Here is a 14202-nt window from a genome sequence, read left to right on the forward strand (position 1 = left end):
AGCTCAACACATGTATGTGGCTGAACCGCTGCTTCCCAGGCAAATTTCAAAGAGGAGTGGTGTTTTGAGTCTTGAGTTTTTTCTGTACCATTAAGTGTCTTAAAACTGGGATGAGAGCCGGGCATGGTGACACATAACTGCAATCCCAGCAGTTTGGGAGTCTGAGGCAGGAGGATCATGAGTTCAAAGCCAACCACAGCAACTTATTGAGGCACCACACCAAGCAACTGAGCAAGAGTCTGTCTCTAAATAAAATGTAAAAAAAGGGCTGGGGATGAAGCTCAGTGGTTAAGTGTCCCTGAGCTCAATCCCCAGTACCAAAAATAGAAAGAAAAAAAAAGGATAAAATAAATGAATACTTGAAATAATTGAATTGAACTTGGATGAATAATAATTGATGTACTGCTTCAGAACAAAGTTGTTTTTAAAACAAGCTGATCTTATAAATAATGGGGACAATCCCTGGAGACCCGAGTTTCCTTATGTGACCTTTATCATTGGTTTGCACCACCTAAATCACCTCATCTCCCTCTGCTCCACTGTAGAGTTAGACAAGACAAGCTGTCATTTCCCTAAACATGTTTTTTTCTGTTTTTACAATCTGTGCTGTTTTGTTGTCCCTTTAGCTAAGACTCCCTTCACATCTCTTTGCCTCTTCTTTGCTCAGAGACTTGTTGACACATACACACACACACCCAAAGCCTGGACCTCTCTGGTTTTCGGAACCTCACACTGAATCACACTGAATGGTGATGAGGAACTTCCGGGTCTATCCCACCAGACACAAGGACCTGCATTTGGGTCTCCATTGCCTCTCCAGCTGTCACATCAAGCAGGTACAGGACAAACCTTGGTTGTGACATTTAGTGAGAATTTTCAAGGCTGCCTTAGTCTCCTGAGTAGTATAGATGGTTCCTCAATCTCCCCAATCCTCACCCCACTCCACAACAAGGGAAAATAATGCTTTCTTTGTTCTTCTGGGACAAACCTAAAAAAAAAAAAATCTTGCTCAGCCTGCCTTCTATAAAAGTCTTATCTTCATTACTGGAGGAGACATTTTAATTCCTTCCTGTTTGCTGATCATTGCTCCTCAAGGCCCCTTAGCCCCTGACCTTCCCGGTGCACCAGGTAACGTCACTGTCACCAGGAGTGTTGGAGCCCATCTGTCTCCTGACACACTATCTTTACAGCCACAACAGGTTGGAACCCTGGCCTCCAGACCTGAGCGTCACTTATAGCTCTCTTCAAGAGACTAGACCTGCCTCTGTTCTCATCAGCCCTCTTCTCCATCTCCCAGGAGAAGTTTTCCCAGATTATTTGATTTTGCATCTCCTCTGTCTTCATCTCCCATTGGCCATCTCTGTTCCCAACCCTTTATAATTTAGAGTGAATATATAATAATAATTATTATTTTTTGGTAATATCCCTGGACATTTATGGAAACATTTCATGGATGTCAGAAATCATAAACCTCAGCTGGGAGTTACAGACTTACATTTTAACCATCAGCTCTGCTTTATCAAGGTTGATCACCCCAAAGGTTTCAGAAGATAATGTGCTGAGGAATATATGTGCTGGCCTTGTGAAAGGATTCCTGTGTTAAAAAATAAAGAAGAGTGACAAAAAAATAGTGTCAAATAACTCAAAGTAAAGCATTCTCTTATAAAAATATGCAGTAGAATAAAATAATCTTTTGTCCCCATGGTCTCCCATGATGTTTATTGTTTTTCCATTTCTGGTCCTGGGCAACCTGAGGTTAGGCTGTCTCCAGGATGTGACACTGGACAGGAAACAGGGCTACAGTGAATGCTACAGAAGGGATTTGTGATCAGAATTAGACCTTCGACCCTGTGGGAGTAAAGATTTGAAAGAAGTAGTTGGAAGATCAGAAAAGCATCACTAGCCAGTCAATCTGAGAAGAAAACCACAGTCTGCTTTGGAAGAGGGAGTTTAGGGAAGGGTCTATGGGAAGTTGCTTCTTCTGTGTGGCTACCAGTCTAACGTCCACAGCCACATGAGCAGTTCTTTGTCAGTTGGGCTGAGACTCCAGAGAATGAGCTGGACCCAGAACAGAGGAAAGCAAGAATAAGTTGAATCCGACTGGGCACATCTATAGCCATCAGGCCTTGTGTTTGACCCTCTGGTCCCTTCCCTGTTCCTAAAGCCCAAATCTTGTGCAAAATCCTCTTCTGGCTAATTCTAACCCAGAATTATTTAGGGGAGGGAAAAGATTCTGGACAATGTAATTCCTGGATAAACCAAGTCAACACAGCACAAACTGCCATAACTGTGTCAGACCAGGAGAACAGTTTCTGCCAAAAGCAGAGATGAAGTGGAGAAGAGGGCCATGGCTGAGAGGAGTCATGGAAAAGGTGAGATGGTGGCACAACCCATCAGTGCATGCAGAGTTGTAGGTTGGAGGCAGGGAAGGACTGGATCCGAGATAGGACAAAGGCATTCAGGTGAGACAACTCAGACTAGAGAATAGCTCAAGTGTCCTAGAATTTGCTTCCTTCATTTTTTTTTTCCAAGCCAAACTGTATCCAGCTTTATTAAAGATACTTTTCATAAACAATCATGGTATTTCAGGCAGGACATGGGCAGACAATCGTTAACAGTATACAACAACTTTCAAACTCCCTTCTTGAATGGACTACCAAAATCAGAAAGCCACTATAAAACCCAATGAAGTCTTCATTTGATGCTCTGAATAGGGAGAGTTTAGAGTGAGGGTTGACATTTCACATTTAGCATGTTGCTTAACAACTTTTCACAAGCTGACCCTGACTTTCAGGAAATGAAAGGAAAATGGCAAAAATTATTAATCTGAAGATCCACAATCTAGAAAAGGAACTGCTGCTCTTCTGAGGGACACTATTCTCAATGACGTCACTGGAAAGTCCAGATTGCCCCACACACTGGTAAAACCAATTGTTGGGAATCAGGTCCCGACAGGTCTGAGTTTAGGGGACTTAAGTCTATGCCGATGGCAGAGAGGGACAGGAGGACATACAGATGAGTTTGAGTTTTTCCATACCACAAGGCATCTGTGCCAAGGTGGCTATGTGTGCCAACATCAGGGAATCCCTTCCTCTTAGGAACAAAGAGGAAATCTCTCAAAACTAGAAGGGAAAAGTGTCTTCCCCCACAGCAATCCAGCTTTGGAGACATTCTACTAGTGACGTATGCTCCTTCCCCCCAAAAACAACAATGAAGTGTTCTGTGTGCTAACAACATAGCTTAAAAAAAAAAGTAAAACAAAATTCTGCATTTTTATAAAACTTGATAAAAAATAGTATTTCAAACTGTACAGTCACCAGAAGTACACAGTTATCAAAAACGCACACACTTCACTTGGCATCTCCAGCACCTTCAGCTTTCTGTGCCTGGTCTGTTTTGGCATCTCCATTTTCTGCAGGGTTATTCCCATCCTTGCCAGTGTCAGCTTTCCCCTTTTTCCCTTTGGGTACCTTCTCTCCCTTCTTTGCAGGGGCCTTTTTAGGCTTGGGCTCTGGCTTTGGAGGAGCAGGTTTGGCAGACAACCTTGCAGATCTTCTCTGTGGTTCGTCTTTCACCTTGGCTTTATCTCCTTTAGCATCCCCTTCAGCCTTTCTCTTGGGCATGGTGGCGACGGCGGCGGGACGCAGGCGCTGGACGCGGGGATGCAGCAGCGCGCGGCTTTGGTCGGTCCGGAGGTCGTTCTCGCCTCTTCTTCTTCACACTGCTCCTGCTTCCTTCATTAACAAGATGGCTCCCTTAGACCCCAAGATCATCGGGAGGAGCACAAACTAAGGCCATAAGTGTGTTCCTCAGGTCACCCTAGATGGTGGAACTCATTGAGGCTGCCAATGAGGGCAACAGCTTGGTGTCAATTGCCTGGAACTGGTCTCTGTTGTGAGAGTAATCAGAGCTGTTTGGGGGCTCTGGTTATGGAGGATTATAATCAGAGTATCAGGTCCCTAAACATCCCATTGTTCTGCTCCCCAACTTGAGCCCTTGGGCCATCTGAAACAAAACATCTACTTCCCAAATTGTGAAGACTGATGATGCAAGAGTGACCTCCATGGTGACTTATGATTATGCCTTTTATTTTTGAGATAGAGAGGAAAAAAAGGTCAGTGACTTTCCCAGATACACAGTTGGCCCCTGGCAAAGCTGGGATCAAATCCTTGTGTTCTGACTCAAAGTCCAAAGCTTGACTAGGTAAAGGATGACAGCCACTATTTCATTTTGTCTGTTACAACCTAATGCAACAGCATAGTAACCCTACTTACGGAGTGTGAACTTGGAGTTGGCTTTCCAATATTAAAAATACTGTGGTCTGGTCTACATTTTCACATAGCATCACTTCAAACTGGTGATTGATAGCATCCATGGAGTAAAAGGAGGTCTCCTATGACTGAGTTAATTGTCTTGATTAAACTATCAAGACCAACCTGTAGTCAGGTCTGGTTGACCCTGGTCCCGGCCTCCTGGGAGGATGGACTCAAAGCAGGACACAACAAGGCCTAATGTCGGAGCACAAGGGATACTGAAGGGGAGGAACTTCAAGGAGGGAATGAGGACAACCACTTCGTGGTGAGAGGTGAACGGCAACCACTCTTTCAGGAATGATGTAAGAAGAGTTGGTCCAACTGCAGAGTGATTGGTTTTAGGTATCTTGCCATCATCTTTATGCAACTTCTCTATGGCATTTCTCCTTTTCTGAAATATTCCCTGACCGGTCATCCCGTGCCCTTTATATCCAATGACCCCTCCCTTCATAGAGGAAACACTTCACACCAAGGCTTTGGAGACAGGCAGAGTTTGGGTGAGGAGAAAAGACCAGATGGGGATAGGACAAAGATATTAAAGCCAGAAAACTTGGTATACAGAGAATGACTTGAGTCTCTTATATTTTTCTCTATTTAAATGATGCACCAGAGTTACTGAGCTGAGGGAAATGCAGAGACTTCCCATGCTGGTTGAGCCAAGGCTTCATGGAGGTCACTCCCCCATTGCAAAAGGCTATGGAATTGGTATCTTCTGTTTTGTTTCCTCTGGTGTCTTCCTGGGGAAACTCTTGGCAAGGGAGGAAGCTGTAGATGAGGCATGGAGCAGGCGGGTATTTGGTCTGAGGGCAGCTCCAGATGCAAGCTGTTATCGAAGAAGAAGTATGTGCTTGGAAGTAAGCAGCACATTAGAGAGCTGTTTGGGGTCCTTGATATATTAAAAAAAAATCAGGAGGAGAAAAGCTTTGCCTATGAACATGACATTGGCAAAACATCTGCTGAGCACACAGAGGACTCCTAGTCCCTGGTAGAGGTGGGGAATGAGGAGGTCGGTAAACAAGACCGGAAGCAGGTGTTCCCTACGTACCCGGGCTGTTCCCTGTCCCTACTCATACCACCCACGTGTTAAATGAGGACAAAGAGGCCACATGGGAAAAGCAGCTGCTGCAATCAAGAGGGTGAGGTGCCCATCAGATTATCCAAGCATGGCATAGTGACCTCGCTCTAAAGATGAACAAGGTTGTGAAGCATTATAATTGGAGTTTCCTGCAGCTAAGGGGACAGGATGGCAAGGAGACCAGCTGGAAAGGGGTGGAGTTCTGCTGGCAGGCAGGTGTTCCTTGTAGACTCTTTCAGCAATTCATTACCAAGTGCCATATGCCTATAAAATCATTACTCATGACAGTACTGAGTGTCTGAGGCTGTGGCTTCACTCCATCTAGTAGAGGCAATTCCACTGAGCCATGCCTAGGACACTCACCTGGTGACCAAACAACTTCTCTATAGCAGATGAGAAAAACTGCCACCAAGATTTTTAATCTCCAAAACATTGACTCATCTGTGGCTTATTTCATTGAATCTTCATGGCACACTTAATCAGCAACAGTCATTAGCACCACTGTCCAAATGAGGAGGTGACTCTTAGAGATGTATATGGAGCTAACACGTGTAGCAGCTGAAAGCACTTAACCTATGTTAGATGGCCACTCAATGTCCATGGTTACTACCTGATGCCGTTCTCACCTCTGAGTCTCAATTTCCTTGGGAGGTGGTCATCACAACTCTTTCATGGAATTTTTGTTAGCACTAAGAATTAAATGCACAGTTTGTAGCTTGGTATCTATAAGTACTCAATATTTATTATTAACATTAAATAATACAAATTAGCAAATAATTTTACTATCAGAATTTTCACTCTTATCTTGCACTTTGTAAGAACACTGAGGTCCCCATGTTATCTCCCCATCTCTTCTATATCAATCCATATTTAAGGAATTCCCAGCAACAACCTTATTCCACAATAGTTGGCCATGACCGTTGTCCATCAGAAGTTACTTCTATAGCATCTCTGGCAACAAATTAACCATTACTACTTCCATAATACTGAACACAGGTAATTTTTTTGCTTGTTCTCATCACTTTCCTCCTGAGTTCTGCTCCCTGTGTTCAGGGGGTACATGCCACTATCTTATAGAACCAAAGTCAAGTAACTTACCAAGGGACTTACCCACTGAGAAATTTTAAGGTGGTTTAGTGGAGCTCAGGGTTGAGAATAAGTTGGTTTTTTGGTTGTTCACTCAGAACAATGAAAATAATTTAAACTCACAGTATGGAAAACAGTCCATGAGCTTGCTCCATGAAGCATTCTCACTCCTGGAGGCAGAGACATGAGCTTCCTGTGTGTCCAGAGGTTATGGAAGAAACTCAGTAATTTCCAGTTGGTATAGCAATGGTTGTGGTTGAGGGAGTAAGCTGCCAAATTCTAAACGGATACAAAACTTGATTCTGGCTCACACCAAACAGTGTCATTTTATTATGTACTTCCAAAATACTCATGAAATTTCCCTTTTGCTCATGTAAAAATCTTCACAAAGCCCTGTGTAGAAGAGAAGTCCTTGAATAATCATGGCCCCATGGTTTTGATCAAGGGTAGGAAGGGTGGTCCAGAATGAGGAGAGGTCAACTTATTTTTAATGATTCTCTAAGTATTGTATTATAAAAATTCCAGTCACAAAGAAAAGTTGGATAAACTATCCAAAAAATAGCCATACTTTTACCACTGATTCTGTAATCATTAGCATTTCCTTATAGTTAACTATCTTGTACATCCCTCTACCCATTCGTATTTTTTTGATGCATTTCAAAGTAGTTTGTACATATTCATGCATGTCACCCCGAACACTTCACCATACATTAAATTATCAACTACAATTTGATATTTGTTTTGCATCTTTTAAAGGTAAAATTTATATCCAACAAAATGTGCTAACCTTACACTTAACATTTGCTCAATTTTGAGAAAAGTTGACTCCCAAGTGATCCAAATCCATGTCAAGCTCTTTTCTATTCCTTCCCAATGTGTTGTTGTGTTTTCCCTTGCTGAGGCTTCCATTCTTCTTTAATTTTCCAAAAGAGTTTTTCCCTCATTTAAAATTTTCTATAAATGGAATTATATGGTGTGTATTTTTTGAGTCTTATTTCATTCTCTTAACATCATGTTCTTTAAGATTAATATATGTTGCTATGCATATCAAAAATTCAGTCTTTTCATTCCTGAAAAGCATTCCATTATATGGATGTACCACATTTTACTCTACTTATTGATGGACACTTGAGCTGATTCCAGTTTGATATTGTTATAAGTTGGCTAGTGTTTTTAGGTTTATCATAAGAATTCCATATGGTTGGCCAACACCCCTCAAGCCCATTACAGTTTAACTTTCAAATTGGGAAATAGCATAAAATTATTCATAATATGTGTTTTTTATCTAAAACATCACTCTGTGGACAGAGCAGGGTAGGAAATGAGAAATTATTTCATATATGATATTCTTAGGAGAAAATTAGTGTCCTTAAAAAAACAAGTCCTTTTGTGGGGAATATAAGGTCAGAAAAAAAGGCATAAAATCATAATTTATTGGTGTTTTTTTTTAATTGGAAAAGTGAAGTGTTACATTTTAGCTGATTTAATTTTTTTTTGCAGTAACAATAGAAAGTAAGATGATTTTCCAATACTCTATCCAAAATCATAAATGAAAATCAGAATACTGCAGGGTTTTCTTCTTTGTGGGTTACTCTCAGAGCTCCCAGAGTTGATGAGGAGGCCACTTCATTATGCTGGACACTGGTTGAGTGCAGGGGGTTCCTTTTCAGGGTGGAAAGACTATTCCCCATTGCTGAAGAATCCTGCCTGGTTCAAGCTTATGCTCCTTTCTAGGGTCATCTCATGCCCAGTACTGATCAACACGGAGTCATCAAGGCCCGGCCTTCTTGTCTCAAGTGGGAACCAACTCAGTTCCAAAACTATCCATGGGGTCAACTATGGCCTTGTTGGGGGACTCCTCTGCCCATTTTGCTTTCTTCCTTTCCCTCTCACAGGTATAGATCCACTCCATTCTCTAATAACATCCTGCTAGTTTCCCTCTTAGTGTTGACTTCCCACAGAACCCAACCTGCTAGACTTTTATTGTAAACATTTTTTTTTTTCTTAGAAATCCCATTGGAATACCCTGGTGTGGCACACACCTGTAATCCAAGATAATTGCAAGCCTGAAGCAGGAGGACCGTAAGTTGGAAGCCAGCCTGGGCAATCTAAAAGAAAAATCCCATCAGACGGGCTACACTGGAAATGTGTAAATGAACATTGCCACTTTCAGCAGCTCTATCAGGACAGCATTATTTTTGAGTTAGTATGCTTGAAAGATTGCTTAGTTCAACTTGAGCACCAGGAGAAGCATCACAATTGCATTTATGGGTGCTATGTAAACTGAGACAACTTATTGAAACCCAGAGTCTAGATGCTAGCATACTGAGAGGCACATTGGCCTGAGCAGAATGTTGGAAGAACAGCAGTTCTTTAGCACCTTAACCTGACTGTGACTTGCCAGGTGTAAAGGCAAGCTCCAACCTGGTCCCTTCTGCATTGACTCCTTGCTAACTGTGCTGAGCATATAGCTAACTTAGCTTGAATTCCATGCTGCTCCACTGTAACAGGTTTTGACTTGGGTTCTCTCTTCAGTTGGTTGGTTCAGGGAGAGTAGTACCCTGTGAAAATATACAAAGAGGGGATCTTTGAAGTCTTAGAGTTGTTAGAATAAGGTGCTGGCCTCTCAAATGCCTGTGTTTCCCAGATGGATATATTTCATATTTTCATGATTTTTTAAAAAATATTTGTGATGTGTTGTAAACAAGTCAAGATTATCTCTCCTATTCTGAAGAGCTGTTATTAACTTGACAATCTCTCTTAAAACTAGTAAACTGAGAATATGGTAAGAAAACATACACAGAACTGAGAATGATGAGGGAAAGGAGGTGGGGACAGAGGTTCTCAAACAGTGGTCCCCAGGGGAGCATTAGGGACATCCTTGCATATTAGCAGGCTGCATGTTAGCCTCAGACTCTCTTGAAGAGTTTAAAACACAGATTTTTGAGCCACTGTATTCAGTATCTGAATGTAAGTAGATCAAGGGTAGAGCCTGATGATTTTCATTTCTGGTAAGTTCCTAGATAATGTTGGTACTTCTGGTACAGGGACCACACTTTGAGAACTACTGATCTAAGACATGAATTGCTACAAAGGCATGGGTTAGCTGAATGGAATATATCAAAATGACTTTGTACTAATGATTTTTAAGGATCAGAACTTTATGCATGCTACAAACACGAATAAGTAAGTGCATTTACTTCAATCCAGTATGACCATAGCCACTGGGCTATTGCAGAGGTGGGTGCCAAAGAGGAACCATATGGTCCCATGAGGCACATGAAAATCCTTTGTAATGGAATCTCCCAGAGCTGATGATGGCTTTCTTATGTTTTTAACATAAACTCACTGGACACCTGCAACCTTGGGTAGAGCCTGTTGCTCTATGTTAGAGAATGATTACATTGAACACAGAAGATACAGAAAGAACTAAGTTTGATCCCAGAAGCAGCATTCTTTTCCCTTATTTTAGAGGTTTCCATCTGTCTTCTTCGCAGAAGATGAAACGGTACACAACACACACCATCTTTCTTACTTTATTCAATACACCTTAACAATTATAAAAGAATTTCAATATGAATTTATATCAAGACATAACTATCATTACATCAATTTGAATTGCATTATCTACTCCAGATGGCCATTTAATTGCTGGTTATGGTGATCCTAATAAATGATTCAGATAATTTTGTTCTCCCCCCATAAATCCAAAACAATTTCCTTTCATATCTTTCTCTTTTGGGCATATTGAAATATATTTAATTAAATGTCTGCATAGCCAATAGCTTTGTCTCCTCTTTCATTTTTAGATTGTGTGTGTGTGTGTGTGTGTGTATGTGTGTGTGTGGTGCTTGTGTGTGTGGTGCTTGAGATGGAAGCCAGGGCCCTGTGCAAACCAAGCAAGTGCTCTACCATTGAGTCATATCTCCCAACACAAAGCTTTGTCTTTTTAAAACCAAAGGTCATATTCTAGATCAAGCTCATGTAGTGAAGGAACAAACATGAATTTTTTAAAATAGTAGAATAGATTTAACCTCACACAAATATCTGTGATTGATAAACCTGGGATTAAACAGAATACATAGGTTATAAAATTTGTTCATGCTACCTATATGAAGAGCAGTTTTAAAAGTAGAACCTGATGACATTGCAGAGCTGCTTATTATGTTAAAACTGATAAGATTATTTGAATTGGATGCTTTCCACATTCTAACATTCAAGCGTTCAGGAATTACCAGCTTTTCCTTCCTCTGGAGAAATTTCAGTATGGGTCAAAGCTCTAGCAGGATGTGAGCACTCAGGCAGTTAAATGCATACACATTTTCTTCTCATGCTATATTTATTTGTGGCACACATCTTATCTTCTGAACTGCTTCTCAATAGCAGGAACATATTATTCCCATGTTTATTCCCTCTATGACCAAGTACATAGTAGGTGCCCAATAAACTTGGGAGAGGATGAATAATTTCCTTAAGAATGAAATAAAGCTGCAAGGCACAAAAAGTGGCATGCAATGGCAGCAGCAATCTATCCCAAGATACTAATCCTTCTAGGAACTCTAATCATCTTCAATTCCAAGATGATGGAGCAAGTCAGTCAACTTTCACTTCATCATCTGTTAAAGAAAATGGTAATAAAATTTGTCATCATCCACATGCCTTAATTGTTATAAAGATCAATTGTTAACGTATTTTGACTCAGGCCAAAGGGAAATCTAAGAAGATGTAGTAGTATCAGGTAGTATCACTACAAGTGCAACTCCTTTCTTGTTTGTGCTTGGGACTAAATCCAGGGGCACTTTATCACTGAGCGACATTCCCATCATTTTTAATTTTTTTTTTTAAATTTCAACACACTGTCTCATTAAGTTACTGAGGCTGGCCTCGAACATGTGATCCTCCTTCCTCAATCTCCCGAATTGCTAGGTTATAGGCATGTGCTACCATACCCAGACATGCAACACCTTTTTGACAAGGCTTGTATTTGATCAACAACTGTTAGTAAATTTTCATGTGCTCAATACCCAGGAGAAAGCTCCATCCTTCATGGCTCCAAACTTTAAAGTCTCTGTCTGTTTATAAGCTGGATTTCAAAGATGTCTCCAATTTACTTGTATTCAACTATACTTAAAGAACAATGGAGCATTCATGGCTTATATTGCAATATCCCATTCATGTGATCAAGGAGGTTGGCAGTAGAATGGTAGCATGCACCTACAGAATATTTTTTTGGAAGCAAAAGCATTAAGTTGGAGAGTTTGGAGATCTTTTTTTTTTTTTTTTTTTTTTTTTTTTTTTTTTTAAAGAGAGAGAGAATTTTTAATATTTATTGTTTAGTTTTCGGAAGACACAACATCTTTGTATGTGGTGCTGAGGATCAAACCCAGGCCGCACGCATGCCAGGCGAGCGCGCTACCGCTTGAGCCACATCCCCAGCCCCAAGTTTGGAGATCTTGTTCCCAAGAGAGTGGCAGTTTCTCTGAGTCAAATAAGAGACCAGGTAGCAGGTTCCCATTTGCCCTAACTCCAGTCTTGTTGACACATGAGTTATTCACTGTTAAAATCAAGGTGGATGCTGGGTGTGGTGCTGTGCGCCTGTAATCCCAATGACTTGGGAAGAAGGAGGGTTGCAAGTTGGAGGCCAGCCTCAGCAACTGAGTGAGGCCTTTAGCAACTTAGTGAGACTCGGTTTCAAAATAAAAAGGACTGGGGATGTGGCTTAGTGGTAAAGTGGCCCTGGATTCAATCTCTGCTACCAAAAGATTAAAAAAAAAAAAGATTAAGATAAACTTTTCCACTAAAAAGCAAGCAAGCAAACAACAACAACAATGAAACCCATTTGGTACACCTTCATTTTAGTTGCTGGCATGGAAATATCAGAATATACTGCTGAGTGACTCTTTGAATTAAGTTTTGAGAAGAAAACACCCCAGTGAAATGACCCATCCTTGGTTCATAGCCAAACAAATACGAAACACATTCAGTTTAACTTTCTTTGCTTTTCTAGTTAGGGGAAAGGGTCTTTGGTTTTCATAATCATACATTTCCTGGCCTTACTTCTCTGGGCTCAGGCAGATAACATGCAGAAACATGCAAGATTCCAGGAGGGTGGGTGTTCAATCAGAACAAAGCCCAAAGGGGTGGGTGGGGGTGCATGTTGGGATAGGGGCCAGTGGTGCAGGGGGCAGGCAGGATTCAGGTGGAAGGGCTGTGTGCATCCTGGTAGGGCTCTGCCAGTGCTGTGGAGGACCCTGGAGCCAATGGGCTCATTAGTACCTGGCTCTGACTGCAGCCGGCCCATGGCAAATACAGGCTATCAAAGCCCTGTCAGCAATCCTGAATGGGACAAAGAAAAGGCGCATTAATGATTAACTCTGCTAAAAGCTCCCGCTTTTGTATTCCCATGGTGCCTGGCCTATCTGACTGCCATGTGACCGGCCAGGGCCATTTTCTCGCAGATTGGGGAAAGCTAGTGAGCAAACACAGGTGGTTCCGAGTCGCTCACGCTGTCAGGGACAACCACGGACAGCACCAGCTATGCCTGGTGAAATTAGCTGCTCTGTTTGCCTCCAGTTTTGCTTCCTGGTGCTCTTACTTTCTAAGTCGAATGTCATTTTACCCTCATTTTCAACTATTCACAGGAGGTGCTAAAAAAAACGGTGGGGGGAGTCTCATGTCAAAAATGGGAAAGGGAGTCACAGCATCATGTTCTTTGAACCCCTCAGTAATGTTTTGTGACCAAATGCAAAGGCTGGCTAAACTAATTAAAACCTCTCAGGTCTTTAACTCCCTGCGGAAGCAAATTTATTCTTCTCAAAGAGAATTACTTTAGTGATCCTGACCAAATACACAAGACACAACGATGACGTCATAAGCCTGCCCGAGTGGACCCCCCAATCAGACCCTAGGTTGTGGGGTCTGAAACGACCTGGTCTTTAAAATTGGTCACAGCACTTGTGCCAATCCATAAAACCAGGCAATGTAACTGTAAGGTGCCCTTCTGAGTCTGACCTTGCCTACTCATGGTTCAGAGTCAAGGTCCCTCTAGTGGTATTATTTGTTTAAGTGCATTTCTTCCTTGGCCTACATCAGACAGACTTTCTTTTTCCTGTTCAAATATTTATATGTGTGTATTATTGCATGCTGCTTCGACTGCTCACAATCACACCAGCAGCCATAAAGCATAGATTTATCAGCTCAAGGTGATAAAGGCCCTTTGAGTCAACACCAGAAATGAACAGAAAATGAAATAAAGTTATAAAAAGAGGAGAGCATCAATGTCTACAAAGAGTATATCAGTTTGCAAATATTCAAGCAATTAGCTACAATCAGAAAGACATTTTATCCAAACTAACAGTACTGCTGAAATGATTACCAGTGTTTGATATTTAAATATAGCATTCTGCTGGATTCTCTGCTCAAAGAGAAGGGAAGACAAAAAACAAAACAAAACAAAACAAAAAACACGTGAGGTCTTTCTGCTGGAATGCGGTTCAGAGTTTAGTGAGGATCTGTTCATATACTGCTTTCCTCTTCCAATGGATACTGACTACAGAATGACTTTGGCAGTCTCGAGCCCAAATGTCCTGATGAGGCTAATGTCACTCATTGCTACTGTTTATTTGGGGGTTGTACTGGAGTTTATTCTGCACTGTTATTGTGCATATTTCCGCATAGTTCCTAAACTTCTGTTTTTTTGTGAGATGAAGATAGCATGATTACAGGTCT

The 14202-nt window shown here is 41.5% G+C and overlaps 1 protein-coding gene across 1 annotated transcript; it reads right to left on the bottom strand.

The window, feature by feature from the left end:
- Window positions 1-3253: 3253 nt before the first annotated feature.
- On the bottom strand, window positions 3254-3699 carry LOC143394296 (non-histone chromosomal protein HMG-17). The gene has a single exon (XM_076848907.2). It carries the CDS (start codon window positions 3621-3623, stop codon window positions 3351-3353), a length of 273 nt encoding a protein of 90 aa, XP_076705022.1. The 5' UTR covers window positions 3624-3699; the 3' UTR covers window positions 3254-3350.
- Between the last annotated feature and the right edge of the window lie 10503 nt (window positions 3700-14202).

Source organism: Callospermophilus lateralis, chromosome 3 (assembly GCF_048772815.1).
Source record: "Callospermophilus lateralis isolate mCalLat2 chromosome 3, mCalLat2.hap1, whole genome shotgun sequence".
Lineage (NCBI taxonomy): Eukaryota > Metazoa > Chordata > Mammalia > Rodentia > Sciuridae > Callospermophilus > Callospermophilus lateralis.